Source organism: Eptesicus fuscus, chromosome 12, assembly GCF_027574615.1.
Source record: "Eptesicus fuscus isolate TK198812 chromosome 12, DD_ASM_mEF_20220401, whole genome shotgun sequence".
NCBI classification, from domain to species: domain Eukaryota; kingdom Metazoa; phylum Chordata; class Mammalia; order Chiroptera; family Vespertilionidae; genus Eptesicus; species Eptesicus fuscus.
This window is the reverse complement of record NC_072484.1, coordinates 73351817-73370057: the sequence shown is the minus strand read 5'-3', so window position 1 is coordinate 73370057 and position 18241 is coordinate 73351817. Positions and strand designations below refer to the sequence as shown.

Here is an 18241-nt window from a genome sequence, read left to right as displayed (position 1 = left end):
GATTTTTAAAAATATTTTATTGATTTTTTACAGAGAGGAAGGGAGAGGGATAGAGAGCTAGGAACATCGATGAGAGAGAAACATTGACCAGCTGCCTCCTGCACACCCCCCACCGGGGATGTGCCCGCAACCAATGTACATGCCCTTGACCAGAATCGAACCTGGGACCCTTCAGTCCTCTGACCGACGCTCTATCCACTGAGCCAAACCGGTTTCGGCTAATGATTTAAAAAAATTTTTTTTTTTTACCCAACTCAAATTCTAAACTCAATTTCTCTTGAGTGGGCATTAGCTGAAATCTTCCTTTAGTTCTGTTAGCCTTAGTCAGGCTGTTTGAAACCTGCGCTATACATGCATCATTCATGGAAAATTGGGCAGAATATATACTCAGAATATGGGGCTACTGTTCTGTGACTCTTTTCTGGGATGTCTCTCCTTACTTTCCAGCTGTAGTTACCTGAACTCTGTCCTCTAATTCCTCAAAAATTAAGAATGAAGATTTCTATCCAAATTGTAGTCCATGTGCAACATTGACTTGGGCCTGTCCTCGGGTCAAAAGCTATAAAAATAGGGACTTTAGGGACATCACCAATTGCTGTTTCTTCCGTTTCTTTCTTTCAAGTGTTGACTCCCCTCCAGTTTATGTATGTTTGTTGCTGAACAAATCTAATGCCTTTCAATAACACCTCTCCCCCCCCTCCCCCCCAGAGTTTATAATAGTTATATGTGAGAGGGGAAGTCTTCTAAGAGCTACTTTGCTATTACTAGAAGCAGAGCCTTTCTGGCAAATAATTTTGCTCATTAAGAGACCCTCAGCAATGGGGGACAAAGGAAATATATGTAATACTTTAAACAATAAAAAATTTAAATTAAAAAAAGGAAAATAAAGAATATATACTTGTAACATAGAAACCCACACATGAAACCTATGTTCATGTTGACCAATGTCACCCCAATCAATTAAAAAAAAAGAATATATAACTAAAGAAAAAGAGACCCTCAGAGCTGCCCCCCATTTTATTGCTTAGCACATAGTAGATGGCAATAAGTATTTATTGACTAAATGAATGTGGCTTTAAATTGAAAATGAAAGTTTATTAAGGAAGAAATTTTCTGAAACTAGTTAATCGGTAACATCAGGTATAAAATAGGATGTTCAGTAAGTTGCTGGAGAAAATGATGAGTGAGATGATTGAAATAATATTAGGACCCCAGCTATCTGAGTGTAGACCAAAGTGGCTAACCAAGTGAACCGGAGATTTCAACATGAGGAGATAAATTCAATTGTGATGGTAACAGCTTTCATGGGATTGACTTTGTGGCTTACAAAGAATGTACCGTGTTCAATGGAAATAAAGCTGGTCAAAGGGGCGGCAGAGGTATGCTTGGAGTTCTTACATCCAAGAGGATCCAAGAGGAGGGAATCAAAGTGAAGGAACTTTGGCTGGAGATCAAAGTGGGGAGGAACCGAAGCAATGTAAAGGCAGTCTACTGCAGCTTGCTTTTCTCTGTGTGGTGACCTGGCAGGTCACAAATCCAGTACTCAGAGACTTCAAAGACTGCATATTGGGTGGAAAAATTCATACCAAAATGCAGAGCATCTGGGAACTTCCTGACTTAGTCTACTGACAATTTCATCACCCAGAGAGTAGAGCACAGAGGACAGTTGCTGTTATGAGGATAGTTGCTGTTATGAATCTGGTTTGGGTGAAGTAGAAAATGAGAAAGTGCTCACCAAGGAAAGGATACTGGTGATAGAGGGCTGAGCCCACAGGGGTTTGGAAGGCAGAGTTTAGGAAATTTAGGATGAGATACAGATATTTCCTGCTTACGCCTCCAAAGGGTGATGGCAGCTCCAAAAGTAGGGGAAGTTATGGCTTCTCTATCATCCTCACTCCGCATAGATTTCATTTATTCTCCTTCAAGGATTCCTCTTGTTGCTCTCAGTTGTGCTCCTGTGGGCTATCTTCCCTGTCTGGCATTTTTTTTTGTTTGTTTTTAAGCAGGGGAGCTATTCAAAATACTTACCCATCATGGCCCAGGCACAGACCAATCAGAAGAGCGGCTAGCCACCAACTGGAACGTCAGCTCAAGTTACAAATCCCTTAACCTCTCTGAGCTTCAGCTTTCTCCTCTTTGAAATGGGGACAGTACCTACAGCGCAGAGTTGGGGCAATGATTTCAAGAGATGTTAACATGTGAAGAGCTTGACACATGGAAGCTGTACTGTGCACAGAAGCTGCCATTATTACCCTGCCTTCTTTATCTCTGGGTTCATTTCACTTACGTGTTTTATAGATTCTGTGATGCTTATCTTTAGTTTCATTAAGCACGTTTTATTCTATACTGACTTCAACAAGTATTTGTTCAATTACAAATTGATCTGTCTGGTTTCTTAGTCAACATGTCCTCTTAGCTCGCCTGGCGTGGCTCCATGGTTGAGTGTTGACCTATGAACCAGGAGATCATGGTTCGATTCCCAGTCAGGACACATGCCCAGGTTGTGGGCTCAATTCCCAGTGTGGGGTGTGCAGGAGGCAGTCGATCAATGATTCTCTTTCATTATTGATGTTTCTATTTCTTTCTTCCTCTCCCTTCCTCTCTGAAATCAATAAAAAAATATTTTTAAAAAATGTCCTCTTATCTCACTGATCATGAATACTGTAGATTTTCTGAAATCTTGCATTTCATGGGGCAGATCTTTTAAAGCACTGATGTGTTTTTTTTGTGTGTGTTTTTCCTAGTTCCTTCTTCTTCTTTTATATACATAGGCTTTGGGACTAAGCAGACCTGGATTCAAATCCCAGCTCCACCACTTACTGACTGTGCAGTTAATTGGTATCCATTCTCTGCATTGTTCTAATTCTTCCCCTCCTCATTCTTTCTTCCTCTAGTGGAGGACTCTCTCCTTTGAGTCCAATTCTGTGGTTTTTATTGTCCTTGTTCCATTGGAATTAATCTCTAAACATCAGTGCACAAACAATATGAAAAGCTTTTTAAAATTCCCATCCCAGCTACTTCCTGATTGGCTAAGAACATCCCTGGCTAAAGGGGAAGAGATAGCTTGCTAGGGGTACCTTTATGTTGGGTACCAAGATGGGGTCCAAGATGCTTGGAAAGGACAAGACAGTGATCCATAGCTGGTTGTAGTGCCTTTGTCCCTCCCCCTTCAAGAATGGACCCCATCCAGAATGCTTATCTCCCTACTCTCCAGGGACAGAGTTGGGAGAGGTGGCAGTCAGCTGCAGGGGCTGCCTTCCTTTGCTTGAGTTGGCTCAAGTAAAGATGGCAGCTTCTTAGAACCTGGATCTAATTAACTCAAGGGGATGGACTACAGTTCTTCATTCTACCCCTAGTGCAAGTTATTGGAGAAATTCCTATTAGAACCTAAGCTATTCTTGAATCTATATCTATCATTGTGGCCATGATGATTTTGAACTGTTGTTTGGCTGATATACTAGGATTTGAGGGGCGCTTCTACTCACTCTAATAACTTTCTAGATGTTTGTGTTTAAGACTAGAGGATTTTGAACAATGAATGGGGCAAAGGCAAGTATCGAAATCCAAGTTTAGGTAAGCGTGATGTAGAATAGAGTTGCACACTCAGTGTGCACACAGCCACTTCCCACTCCTTTATCTGTGGCAGGCATTACCAATCAATCAAACACTCATTCCTCCTGCTATCATACATGGCCTCATAACCCCTGCCCTCACAGTGCTCCAAGTAGCCCAAACAAACTAAGAGCTGGCACAGCACACCAAAGTTGGGCCAAGGGTGTCATGCTCAGAGAGGGAGACAGAGGAGACAGGCCACTCCAGGCTTAGCCAATGTGAGTGACTGTCCCGTTTACTAAATGTGTAACCCAGGAGGGCGTGTAGCCTCCTTTGGAAAATGATCCCTCCAGCTGTAAAGGGAGTATTTGTCTCCCTGCAAAGGGAGGGAGTGGACCACAGTCCCCCAAGCCGGAGAAACAGTATATGTAATTCGACTCTCATTTCCCTGTGCTTAGCTATTACATAAGCTTCTTTAGAAGACTGGCTGTTTGGTTTAGCACTGTCACTGTGACTGACTAATGTATTCGTAGATATCGTGTCAGCCTCATGTGTGCCCCATCCTTGGCACCTTCGTTCTGTCCCCTGCAGCCTCCCACACACTGGCATTCTTACCCACAAGTGTGTGGGCCTCTCTGTAGGTTCAGGTTCTGGGGGAGAAGCTCAGCGTGGAAGACTGATGTGTTCATGGGTTTTCCTTCACCTGTTCGAGCTGTGGCTTCCTTTGAAGTTTTCCTGGAGCTGAGCCTGAGAAAGCTGTATCACCTTCACAGGCAGAACGGATCCAAAACACCATCAATCAGTGTCTACTTGGAATGGTTCTAACAGGCTGCCTAGCCTGGTGGGTGCCAAGTGCTGGACTGCAAATACACATGATAGAGTGCTTGCTGCTAGTGCAGATGATCTGTCTGCCAGGCCAGGATTGGGGCTCACTGGGCAAGTCCCACCTACACCCCTACACAGACCTTCTCTCTCAGCAATCTCCTTAGTGGCCATGGGGTTCTTGAGGGTGGGGACCCCTGCATCGTGCCATGGCTGGGCTTTGTTGAATCGTTAACATGAGATAATTTCTTCATGTCAGGCTGCTCCTACGTCTTCATTTTGCCTGTCCATGATTCCCAACTCTGTTCTCTAGAGACTTGGAACAAAGGTAATCCATTCCCTCATGGCTTTTGTTAAGGCCTAGTCCCTATAATCACAATATGGCCATGCAGTTCAGAGAGAGGCCAGCTGGGTTTTTATCCCCATGCTGGGCATGATTCTTTCCCTGACAGAGCTCACAATATACCAGTTGCTTGATCACTCTTTGCTCTTGGTGAACTTGTGGTTTTTGAGTCCTGTTGCCCTTTCCTGAGCCCCCACCCTCAAATCTTGCCAAATTGGGCCTTCAGAGGATAGTGACAAGTCAGGGCCAAGCCTAGGGCCACCATGAAGAAGCTCAGTGGGGAGAGATGGAGTTAAAGAGCAGACCCTTGGGAACCCACATCCCACAACAGGTTTAAAGCAGGATATGTGTCTAGGATGACTATACCTGAAGTCGAGAAGTTTCATCTCAGAAGAGACAGGACAGTCAGTCCACAAAATCCCCTGAGAATGGGGTTGAGGGAGACAATTTCTAATTCAGATATTTGGAGCATCAAGGGCCCCAGAAGTCTCTTTGCTCATGAGTAAAGCATCTTTATACTGGGATGGGGGTGAGGCTGTTATTCAAATAAGTGTGCTATGGGAGGTTGGGGCTGTGCATTCTTTAAGAGAGAAAGTGGGTTCCAAGTGAGCTCCAAGGACGAGGGGAAGCCTGGGCTGTGTTTTGTTTTCCTCTCCCCCTTGTGCTCAGTGCGACAGGAAGCGCAGGGAGAACGCACTCACCGCCTTCCTCCAGGCTGCTGCCAATATTGTGTGAAGAAGAATAGCTTAAGAACAAGGAAAAAAATCTTTGTTTTTATAATTAATGACTTTAATTTTCTTTACAGTCTTTGTACATTCCAAATTTCAATAAGTACACCACTTTTATGACGAAAGTTATTATTTTAAAAATAACTAGCAATTTTCACAATCCTCTTGAGTGCATCCAATCGCAAGTGGAAAGGTGAAGTGAGAAAAACACGTATATAGGATAAAAACATGTAAGAAAATAAGAAGCAAAGATGATGCAGACCCACAATCTGCATTCAATCAATGCTTACAAATAAATGCCGAGTAGAAAAAAGTGTAGGCTTTCATCTCAAACAGATATGAATTTAATCCCAACACTCCCATTTGCCAGCTAAGCAATAATGAGTGAGTCACTCTAAAGTTTTTTTTTCTCACTTGTAAAAATAGGATTTTAATTTCCATCTCACCGAGCTGTTACAAGAGTCATATGAAAGCATTTTGTGAAGAGGCTAGCCCAGTGTAAGTACGTAAGTGTTTTTCAACGTTTTCAATATATTAATAAATTTGTATACACAATATACGGATTTGGCAAATGGATAACATAATGAACACTTGAAGGCTGAGACCTGGTCAGGTGATGAAGAGTAATAATAGCATGAGCAGTGTGAGGGAAGACTGTGTCAGTTTTCTGATCCACAGAAGTGAGGGATATCAGTACTTACTGGAAAGAGGAGTTACATGACTGGATTGAATTGGGATTCTACAAGTTTGTCAACTTTCAGAAAAAGTGAGATAAGCCCAAACTGTGGGTTATCCATGCTATAGGCCTTAGGATACTCAGACTTCAAGTAGCCAAAATGTGACTAAAATTGCCTTATGCAAAAAGGGAGCAATAATCTTAGATGATGAGAAGTTTGGGATCAGGGAAATTACAAGTTTGATGATGCCAACAAAGACCGTGTTTCTTATTCCTTTCCGCTGTTACTGTACTCTCCTCAGTTCCAATGCAGCTGCTAACATCAGAAAGGGGCTATGCCTTTCCAAATACCTCTTTTTAGAAGTTACAAAATCATTCCCCAGAAAGTTTTCCCACCTTGGAAATGTTCTCTTCCTACCTCACAAGGAACTGCTTCTCCTGAAGCACATGGAAGGCATATACCAAACAGTTCAGTTAGAAACAACCAGAAGAGAAGCAGAGAATTGGGGGCAGGTGGCTACTAGAAAAGCTACTAACAGGGTCTGCCATATCTATCTATGCACAGGACATAAAGGGAGTTGAACCAAACATGAAGTTGGAGTCTGAGTGGATATACTGATGTACTGCCAAGGGTCACAATGTATGAAGTGAAAGAACAGGGCCAAGAAAGGGATGTCCCTGGGCTAGAATACAGGATGGGGGGTGGGGGGGGGAGTAGGGTGGGTTCTTGAGTAGGGAAAGAATAACCTCATTTTCCACCAGTCACTAGTGGCAAGACTAAAGATGCTAATGGGCTCAAGAACAACAATAAAAACAGCCAGAGACATGAGACATAAGACAAGAAAAAGTGTGTAGGGGCCCTCCATCCACAGCTGTAGAATGAGATACCCTTAGCCCCATGATCAGGAAAACTCCTACCCCGTAAAGAGCTGGCTCTGGCCTGGTGGGACTTACAGAGAAGCTTGTTAGGGGCCAATAGCCAGCAGGACTCCAACCAATAGCCCAGATGCCCACCTGGATGACATTTATGAACTACCAACAATCTCCATGATGTCCTCTGGACAGACCCCACAGCCATCTCCAGGCTATCTGGGTTCTCAACTTCCCAGTAATGTTTCCCTTAAGTGAAAAAGTTTTTCCCCAAAATAGGGTGTTGAAATCTCTCCACAGAGTGTGTGGTCAGCTGAGGATTCCTCCATCCAGTAAAGTAGTTCCAGGCTGTAGAAAACAATGGCCAAGAACTGGCTGACGCTCCATTTTCCACATACCTCCCTTCCTGGGAGAAGACAAGTTGGGATGAGCTGTGTCTTCAGCTAAACCGATAGCCACTTGGAATCGCTTCAGCATTTCCTTCATCATCATGGCACACAGTCTTCACCTTCAGAACCTCAAGGGAATAGTTTCCGTCCCGGTTCTCACTCCTGGTCAAAAGATCTTTTGGATTCCAAAGCAACTCCAGGAAGGGGCTCTGGCTCATCTCCCCAACTTCTAAGATGAGCCTCTTCAAGGAAGTGGTTATTTGATGGAGCTTTAATGTGTTCTCAGTCTCTTTCTTCTTTGTCTATGCTTCTTTGCTCAACCTCTGAAGAAACAGCTTCTCTTCTTCAGCCAGGAAGTGGTGTAGCTTTGCAACCTCTGCACTGAGTCTCAGTTTGATTTTCCGTCTTGTTCTTCCACTAGTAGCACCCTTCACTTCCATGTCCTGTAAATGCCTGGCTTTCTTCATCTTGGCCATTAGACGTCACTAAGTTTTCCCCATAGCTCTCGAAGGCCTCGTCGTCGATGGTGCCATGGAGTGGGACTGGTGCTCCTGGGACTCGCTACATACCAATCACCCGCCCCCTGGTTTTCCTCGCACAAGAGAAGCAGGGGCTCCTAGTGGCAGCTGCACAGGCCCTGGGGGGCACTACATCTTCTCCATCAGCCAGGCTAGGGACAGTTGGGCTGCAGTGTGGTGGGAGACAAAGGCTGCTGGCACTCAGGGTGCCCAGCTGTGGCACAGGCCTCCACGGCAGACGTTGTGACTGCACTCGCTGGACACCAAGGGCAACAGGCCTCAAAATCCACAAGTCCAGACAGATGGGCAGGTCAGCTCCTTGGCGGTCCTCGAATTCCATGACGCTTCTCATCCCCAGAGCAGCCCACGCCTCCCACCACAGGGGAAAGCACAGCTCACTTCTGGGGCAGGTGGCTCAGTAGGGGCAGGAACTGGTCTAGCTGGGGCGCTTTCCTGCAGGGGTGTGGCGGGGCAGCAGCACGTGAGCTCAGGAGCCGCAGGATTTCCCTCTGTGTGGCTGCCCAGGCCTGGACACCGGATGTGATGGGATGTGGGCTGTTCAAAAAAAAACATAACGTTTTCTTTTAGCAGTGTGAACTCTGAGACACTGTCTGACTCATATTGTAATGCCTCCTCCATTTGAATTCACCTTCCTTCACGTTGTTTTTCTCAAGGCACTAGGCTCGAGTCCAAAGATGTGTCAACAAGCTGCTCCCCTGGGAGTGGGGAGTCACAAAGCCTGGGCCCTCCTGTCCCATCTCAGGGTTCAGGAGCCTGGTTTTGGCCTCCCCACCCTTCTTCAAGGCTGGCTCTGGTCTTGGGCCTGAATGGCCCTAAGTGGCCACCGTAGGGGAGGTCACTGCGAGGTCACTGTCTTGCTTCAGCCCACAGTTCCTTCTGGGGTCCCCATTCCTGCATCCCTAAAAACCGCATTGCTCTGTTAGGGGGCTCTTGGCTACAAGTAACAAAATTCAATCCAACGGGTTTAAGTGATGAAGGGGGTTTTATTGGCTTGGAAAGTTGAAGTCCAGAGGCCCCTAAGCTAAAGGACCCTCTTCCAACTCCCAAGTGTTGCCTTTATCCAAAGGCCAGTTTCCTGCATGGCTGGCGGCAAGATCACTTCCAGCAGTTACAGGGCTGGGGTCTGGGGGTTTGGGGGTGGATGGGGGTGTCCATGCTTCAGGTTTGCAAGCAGTGGGAAGAAAGAGCTCCTGATTGGTCAATTTAGGTCATGTGCCTATCCCAGCCAATCACTGTGCCTGGACTTAGGCGGTTGCTGACAGGCTCCGGCCAACCAGGACCTAGCGGGGAGTGATAACGGGGAAACTGCAAGGACCATCACCAAACTGACTTCCTCTTCTTGTTTCCCCAGAGGCATATTCATTCCCCAAACAATACTCTTGTAATAGTCTTCATTTGGGGGGAGGAGGGATTCTGTAGTGCATCCTGCCCATCCCATTCCCCTCCCCCCACTTCCCAGCTCCAAAGCCCCAGCACCTTCCTCTCCCTTTCCCCTCAAGGCTCAGCTTTGTGGGGTGTAGCCCCTACTTCCCCGATGTACACTGACTCAGTTTCTCCCCTCGAAGGCAGTGAGGGTTAGTGGATGCAGCAAGAGGAGTCATTTCTGGCTATGCCAGACAGCAACAGATGTTGAATCAAGGCTCGCCTAACAGCCTGTTCTTGCTCACTGAGGGTCAAATGCCTTGGCCTCAGACTTCCTGCTGCCCACAGTCAGGCTATTTTGGCTCATCTATCCGACTTCACACACACACACAACTGCCTTGCTTCTGATTTCTCTTATCACACACCTCCCTGCCCCCACCACCATACACACACACACACACACACACACACACACACACACACACAACCGGCCTCTGCAGACCCCTCCCACACCTGCCTGGCCAGCCTGGCCACTCCATTGACTTGTGGTTCCACATGCCCAGTTCTCCACAGGATGATCCATCTGGATGTTTCCACAACACACTGGCTCCATGTCTCCAAGGAGCTGGTTATCCTCCAAATGAGGTCTTTGGGGACCCTCTTTAAGGGTGGATGATGCTGTTGCTCTCCCAAGTTCTGGCAGTTTGGGCGATGTCCCCATCACCATCCAGGCCTGGCTCTGGAAGTACAAGACAGGTGTGCCCAGGTTTCAGGAGGGGGCCAGCCCCCAGCCCTTTGGAGCCAGCACGTCTGTGGGCTACCCCAGCACCCAGGCCAGCACCTTGTCTTGGGAGTCGCCCAGCTGCTGGGTTAGCTGTAGGGTGGCAAGTCTTTAATTAGACCACGCAGGGTTTTCTCGGCCAGGGGTGGGAGGAGGTGTGTGGGTCTATTGGGGAAAACTAGGTCACCTGAAAACCAGTAGCCAAGAGGGAGCTGTCCTGGAGCCCCAGCTCCAGGGAACCCAGAGGGGCGAGGCGGGAGGGGCTGGCAGGGGGAGCAAAGTCAGAGAAAATGTGCTCTGGCCCCTTTTACTGGCCCTTGGGAGGCATCGTCCGCACCTTTCTCCAGGGGGCTGGGCAACTGCCCTTAATTCCTTAACCCGGAGCAAACTGCCCGAGCCAGGGAGCTCACTGCAGTGCGTGTCTTTGGTCTGCCTGGGGCTTGGACCCAGGGAGGGAACACTGCACTGGGAGTCAGGGTTCGAGGTACCAGCTCAGCCTCTATCCTTGGAGCATGCCACCCACTCCCTTGTGCCTCTGTTGTGTCATCCATCCGATGGGTAGGGACTGTGCCCATCTTTGACCCTGCTGTATCCCTAGCCCTTAGCGCCGTCCTGGCATGTGATACATGCCTAATAACTATTTCTCAGATGAAATAACGAACTCATACAAATGCTTCTCTATAAGATTGTCATCATTGAGGAGGGGTGGCCAGGTGGCTTTTCCACATGTCAATCATGTACAATCTTTGCCAACATTAAATGCCATCATTTAATTTTTTTGTTGCTATCATCTTGCTAGCTTCCCACTGAAGTAGATTTATTAAAAAGGGAAATTTTATGTCACGACTATAAAGAAACAAATCCACAGAAAACACAACAATGTCATTACATTCTATCTTGGATACAATCACTTGCCCAGGGCTTGCTTTCTCTTTGTTTACAAGGGAGATTGGCATGGTTAAAATGATGTTAAAGGTCTATTAGTACTGAACTGATACTTTCTCCTGGAGACAACCTGATAGATTAAAAAAGAAGTGAAAAGGGGATACTTGTTTTCTCTGAGCCCATGCTATACTAAACCTTGCCCTGTACTTTTGAAAATTCCTTCAGAATGGATTCTCTTTCCACACGTAGGGAAACTATTGGCTGACATGATGGCTGGGCAAGTTCTTGCAAAGGAATTAAGTGCTTTAACAGTGTAAGTGATGGGTCTGGTTATTCTTATCTTCAGCCTTAGCATGTTTTTGGTGTCTCCCACTTGGCAAGTGATCAGTAAATAATCAATAATGAAGAAATGAGTAGCTGTCTGGGTACAGAATCTTAGGGCTGAAAGAAATCTTACAGAGCACTCAGGTTGATGACATAGTGGAAATTTACTGTCCGGTGAGTGATGAAGAATTGGCTTCCTCCTGAGACAGCCACTGGACCATAGCGCCTTGTGCAACTGCTTGTTGGACAGCTCCGGAGGCTGGTGTCTGTTCTGTGGGTGCACACAGTGACTCCCCTGGACCTTGGTCCTGTTCTGCACTGGGGAGGCTCACAGACTCTCTTCTCTTTCTTGTGCAGATTGGACCTGTGGATATTTGGAGACTTTTGTCTCATTTTGCCCAAGACAGGGCTTGCAAACGCAAATGACCATAGGGTTTAGCAAGTGTTGCCATTTAGTGAAGGAGGACAGGTGAGAGTAATGGGGAGTAGTGGGGACGATGGTAAATTAGAGGGTATGTGCCTGTATGAAGGGGACAGTCCCACTCCACACCTGCTGACTGTTGCCATGTGAGCCCAGCATGGCCAGGTCCTGAGATGTTCTAAGAATAGCTGAAAATTTGATTTTGACGATGACGTCTCCAAGTTTCCGATGCAAGCCATGAATTATGATGTTGTAAAACATCGTGTGGGCCATGTTGTGGGCCACAGGGGGCTTTCAGGTTAGGTCTGGTCTATAGCCACAAGTTGCTCACCACTGCCCCCCGAGACTTCTGTTCCCTTTGGGCTGGGCAGCGCCATCCTCTTCAAGCCATGTTTGTGTGTGTTGTTTCCTGAACTCCCTCCATGATGGTCAACCCCTCTTCATGCCTCTGAACATTGCCAAGCTCCCTCTCAGCCCATGTCTCTACCTCTGACCTGGTGAACTCCTTCATATTCATGCTTTGAGATTATCAGTTGCCCTTTACTCTGGAGAACGTTTCCTGATAACCCCAGGCAGGTTGGCTTGTTCATTTTCTAGCCGTATGTTTGTTGGGTAAATTACTTAATCCCTTTGTGCCTCACTTTCCTTACCTATGAAATGGAATGATAACAGTACCTACCTCATTAGCTTGTCAGGAGGATTAAATGGATTTATAGATAGATTAACAGACAGACAGACAGACTGACTGACTGGGATTTACTACAAGGCAGAGCTGGTCCCTAATCCATCTCTGAATCAGAACTTGTCACAGAGCAGGTGTTCCCTGAATGTTTAATTACCCGAGAAAGGGGGGAAAGTAGACATGTGGTCCACTAGCTCCCAGTGAGGTCTGACCATCATGATGACATGGTGTGGTTGTGAATTCAACTCTTCGGAGCTCATTTTAAAAAGGCAACTAAAATATCTATCTGAGTCAGTGGTTGCCAACAGGTGGTCTGCGGGACCACTGGGGGTCCGTGAGGTTCCAAAGGTTGACAACCGCTGATCTGAATGGCTAAAATAAAAGCCAGTGACAGTACCAAATGCTGGCAGAGAAACTGGATCACTCATGTCGCTGGTGGGAATGAAAAATGGTACAACTCCTCTTGAAAACAGTTCGACAGTTTCTTATAAAACTAGACATGTAATTACCCTACAAGCCAAAGGGTTGCAGGTTCGATCCCCGGCTCAGTTGGGCCGCATACAGGAGGCAACCAATCTCTCTCTCTCTCTCTCTCCCTCTCCCTCTCTCCCTCTCTCTCTCTTTCTCTCTCCCTTCCTCCCTTCTATGACCACCCTCCTTTTCACTCTCTCTAAAAATCAATGGAAAAAATATCCTTGGGTGAGGATTAAAAAAAAAAAGATTGATAAATTACATCAATGTCAAGTTCCTGGTTGTTATATTATACTGTAGTTTTGCAAGATGTTACCACTGGGATAAATTGGATAAAGGGTACATGGCATCTTTCGGTGTTACTTGTTACAATTGCATGTGTATTTACAATGATCTCAAAATAAAAGTTTAATTAATTAATTAATTTAAAAAGCATTGTAAGGTGTTCCAAAAAAAGAAAAAAAAAAAAAAAAAGAAAACAAAAGGCCAGTTAGCTGTTTCCTGCTGGGCCTTGCCATTGGCTTATGTTTACTCAGATCCGCTGGACCTTTGCCCTGGGAGTATTGCCAAGCCAGCCCCTTCCCCATTCCGCCTGTCCAACCTCTAGTCTCAGAGCTGGGGGAGACCCGAACATTCTGACCCAACCTGAACACGCGAGGGTCCGGGCTAAGGCTGAACCCTGGTCTTCAGCCTCTTGAAGACAGGCAGGACCCCACCCCCTGCCATGGGAATGAAGCAGGGAAACCAGGAGATGACAGTTACTTCCTAAAGCACAGGGCCATCCAGATCCCCTTTGTGACAATGGACATTTCCACATTGTGCAATCGTAGACCTGTGCCAGTCTTTCCCTGTCACCCACTGACCCCCCAGTTCTCCACTAGCCTGGCCTGTGGGTTCCCGGATGCACTGTTTACCTGTCCCTGCTTTCTTCCTCCAAGCTGCTTTCTCTTTGCTGCTATGCTAGGTGTATAACATTTTGGTCAACTCTTTTTTTTTTTTTTAATATATTTTATTGATTTTTTACAGGGAGGAAGTGAGAGGGATAGAGAGTTAGAAACATCAATGAGAGAGAAACATTGATCAGCTGCCTGCTGCACACCCCCTACTGGGGATGTGCCCGTAACCAAGGTACATGCCCTTGACCGGAATTGAATCTGGTGCCCTTCAGTCTGCAGGCTGACACTCTATTCACTGAGCCTAACCGGTTAGGGCTGGTCAACTCTTTGTATTCCTTGAGCATCCTATAAATTCTGGGAGGCAGGTACATTTTATAGGTGGGAAAACAGGCTTAGAGAGGTTCGAGTTGTTCCAAGACCCTTTCCCTCGTTGTCTGAGAGCCCATGGGTCTGAAGACAGAAACCAGTGGGCTTCCGACTCTGTGGAATATTGTTGACCTCACTTATTGTTAATGAAATTGATTCCTGGAATATTGTCCAGGAATCAATTTCATTAACTATAAATCCTATGTAACAACAATGTTAACCATCGTGTGTGTTATAACAATATAACCACAATAGATGGTATGAGGTGATGGAGGTGTTCCCTAATATAACACTACAATGGAAATCGCATAGCAGTATATACGTGTATCAAAAAAAACACTTTAAATTTACACAATTTACAGGGCAATTCTATCTGAAAAAAAAAAAAAAAAAGAAAAATAACCCCAATAAAATAGGGGAAAAAAGTGTTTTGAACATGGACGGGGTGACATAATCAGATCCGAGTTCTGAGCCTGACAAGCATGTCCACCTGTCTGTCTCCCCGCCACAGGCCCCACCATGAGGCCCCAGCCCCGCCGGAGCCCCCGCGCTCCCCGGGCCGCGGGCGCACCGTGCTAGCCCGGAGCCGGCGTGGGAGGCGCGGAGGCCATGGCCAGCCACGTGGACCTGCTGACGGAGCTGCAGCTGCTGGAGAAGGTGCCCACGCTGGAGCGGCTGCGGGCCGCCCAGAAGCGCCGGGCGCAGCAGCTGAAGAAGTGGGCGCAGTACGAGCAGGACCTGCAGCACCGCAAGCGCAAGCATGAGCGGAAGCGCAGCGCCGGGGGCCGGAGGAAGAAGGTGACCTTCGAGGCCAGCGTGGCCCTGCTGGAGGCCTCCCTGAGGAACGACGCCGAGGAAGGTAGGCCACTCTGACCCGTGTTCGCTGGCGGCGCCTGGGCCTTCGTGCCTCCTGTTCAGGGTTTGTTCTTTCCCCTAACCCCCAGATTCTGAGCAGTAGAGGTGTGAGCTGGGGTGGGGGGTAGGGGAGGTGTCTGACCCTCTCCCGAGTTTGGCAGCTTCACACATCTTGGGAAAGCTCCAAATTTATCTTAGACTTTTTTTGGGGGGAAACAAAAATCCCAGCCTTTGGCTAACGAACATCATTGTTTTCCTTTCTTGCCAGAAATATTTACTAACAACCTACTTCTTGCACATTATTATTGTAGATATTTGGTGAACAGGTTGGGTCGGGTTTCTCCTCCAAGAGCTCAATGCTCATAGGATCTTGCATTTCTTAGGTGCCTCCTCAGTGCCTGGCCACGAGCGGGGGCTCAGTATGCAGGTCCCTTTCATTTAGCTTTGGGGCTCAGTATGCAGGTCCCTTTCATTTAGCTTTGGGGCTCAGTATGCAGGCCCCTTTCATTCAGCTTTGGGGCTCAGTATGCAGGTCCCTTTCATTTAGCTTTGGGGCTCAGTATGCAGGTCCCTTTCATTTAGCTTTGGGGCTCAGTATGCAGGCCCCTTTCATTCAGCTTTGGGGCTCAGTATGCAGGTCCCTTTCATTTAGCTTTTGCTGCAGAGGTAGATGGTGTAGGGGTGGTTAATCGCATAGGCTCTGAAGTTAGACTATAGGGGTCTAAAACTGACTTTGTCAAGCATTCCCTCTGTGACCCTAGCAGGTAGACCCTAGTCAGTTCTCTTCCTGTACCTCAATTTCCATCTCTGTAAAATGGGTATAATAATTGCATCTACCTCAAGGACTTGCTGTGAACATTAAATGCCTGTGAATTTCTGGAACATTTCATTATATACATATATACTTATATATTATATAACAAGATAAAATAGAGTAATAATATAATAAAATAATATAGTGGTTACATAATATAAAGTAGTATATAATATAAACATTATGTTATAATTATAAATATATAAATTATAATATATTTATATGTGTATAAAAATAATCATAGTTATGTTCATAAAGTCTGGAAACAGAAGAATATAGACAATGTTGTCTAGGCCATTTTCACTTTACAAAGTGAATGAGTAAATAAATATAAACACATATACACACTCATATAATCTGTTTCCACATTTTATGGGTACTCTGTACTTGTTATATTTTTATATTAATTATATTATTATGTGTCCCATGACCCAGATATCACGATACCCAAGAGGCAGGTATAAAACACCCATTTTACAGATAGGGAAACTGAGACCCAGAGAGGTTCAGAACCTTGACCAAGGTGGCAGACCAGGATCAGAACCCCCAGGATTCAAGCTGTTGCCACTGGCCTCATGGCCTTGTAGGTTTGCTTCCTGTTATAAGGATGAACGGAGGATCCATGATTTAGCCAATGTGCTCTTCTCTGAGCATGCTCTGAGGGGACACGCCTGCTCATTGTGCAGCTGAGATTTGTGCTTGTGTCCTGTGTTCACCCTCAGCAGCCTCTGGACCCTCTTTGGATGCAAATCCTTTCTGGCTGTCCCAGAAGGGGCCCAGCCATGTTTCCTGGGTCCCTCTGGGCTCCTGCCTCTGCACACCCAGATGCTTGGTGCTCAAGCAATCAATGAAAGAACTGAGATGTGGTGGCATTTACTACGCTAGAAGGTGTTGGGTTTTATGCCTGTGCGAAGCACAATTCCGTTTGTGCCCTGTTACAGAGCGCTCTGGGGAATAAGCAGAGAGTCATTCCTGGAAGCACTGAGCCCAGAGCCTGGGCTGTGCAGCCCCCTCAGAAGCATGAAATCCCAGGCTCAGGGGACACGACCCCTCCAGGCTCCTTCCCACGTGCCATTTGCTGGGTGACGTGGCAGGCCCATCCCACTCAGTGGGAGGCACATCATGATGTCTAATTTTTGTCGTGGGCGATAGTTCATCAGCTCCTCTTTCATCTTTTGCTCCCTTCTTCCCTGACTAAGTCCCATTCCCCCTCCAGCCCCCACCCCTGGTGTTCTGGTTACAAAGAGCACCAGGGCCCCTCAGCCCTGGTGTGACCTTGAGCAGCTGGCTTCACCTCTCTGGGTCCAGTTTCTTCATCTGCAAAATGGGGGTTTGAGCCTGGCCCTCAAGGGGGAGTGGCAAGAATTAGACAAGGTCCTTGATTGACAGCTCTTTGAAAAGTGACCCTGAACCCTGCACCAACACGGTGACCATCTCAAAACACTTTTTCCGTTTGTTAGTTTGTTTTTTACAAGACTAACGTTTTTAAAGGACCCAAACATGCACAAACATTCTTCTTGTAAAAAAAATTAAACACAGAAGTTGCAGAGTAAAACGTCTCTCTCTCTCCCTTCCTTCTGAAATTAATGCTGCTGTTTGTTTGGTGTGTTTCCTACCAGGCATTTCCCCCGTTTACCTGTGTATCTGTGGGCTTGGAGAAGTAGGAGCTAGTTGGGATTTATTTTTGTTTTTATTTTTGTAAGTGATGATATCCTGGATACATTATTCCACAATTTCCTCTTCTTCACCCAACAATATATCTTGGAGGTGTTTTCATGCCAGTAAAACGACAGCAGAATAATCTGTGTTATTCTTTTTAACTGCTGTTATTCCATAGTATGGACTCACCAGGATTTTTAAACTGCTTCCTTATTGATGTAAGCTTCTCAGTGGTGTTGTTTTTGCTGAAGCGAACGTTTTGTGCACACATGCAAATGATTATCTAGGATAGGTGTGGGAAAATCGAGGAGCTGGGTCCCAGGGTACATGTATTAAATTTGAAAGTAAAGTGCCAGGCCCCACAGGCTGGTCTCTTGGCTCTGGGGACAGCCAGGTAAGTGTGGGGGGCCAGAGCCCTGGGCACTGGGGCAGGCTGTGGGGGTGGTGCGAGGTGCCCTGGGGGGCCACAGGTGGCTGGGTCTTGGAGGAGGGATGTGGAGCTGCCATCCATCAGCAGGCAATCTCTCCCAGCTATGCTGTTTCCTGCCAGCACGCCAGAGCCCGCTGCTCCCAGCTGGCCAGGATGGCTTCTGTGTGCAGGAGGGGTGGGGGCTGGTGTTGGGGAGGCTGCTGGGGCGTAAGCTCGCAGCGGGATGGATGGCAGCTCCCCCGCTCCCCTGAGCTCACAGCTGTGGCTGAGTCAACCTCCTCCACCTGCCAGGGCAGTGTGAGGCGTTCAGAGAAAGGCAGCACTGGGGAAAGTTACCAGGTTTTCTTCTCGACTCTGCTTGCCCTCAGGCTAATAT

General features: G+C 46.9%; 1 protein-coding gene and 1 pseudogene across 1 annotated transcript in view; one reads left to right on the top strand and one right to left on the bottom strand.

The window, feature by feature from the left end:
• Positions 1-6869: 6869 nt before the first annotated feature.
• Positions 6870-8238, bottom strand: LOC103303926 (E3 ubiquitin-protein ligase TRIM4-like; annotated as a pseudogene).
• Positions 8239-14716: 6478 nt separating this feature from the next.
• PPP1R16B (protein phosphatase 1 regulatory subunit 16B) overlaps positions 14717-18241 on the top strand; it is a 65466-nt gene continuing 61941 nt past the window's right edge. The window contains exon 1 of the mRNA XM_028136782.2: positions 14717-14966. Within this exon, the coding sequence (XP_027992583.2) occupies positions 14717-14966 (250 nt within the window). The remainder of the gene's footprint in view (positions 14967-18241) is intronic.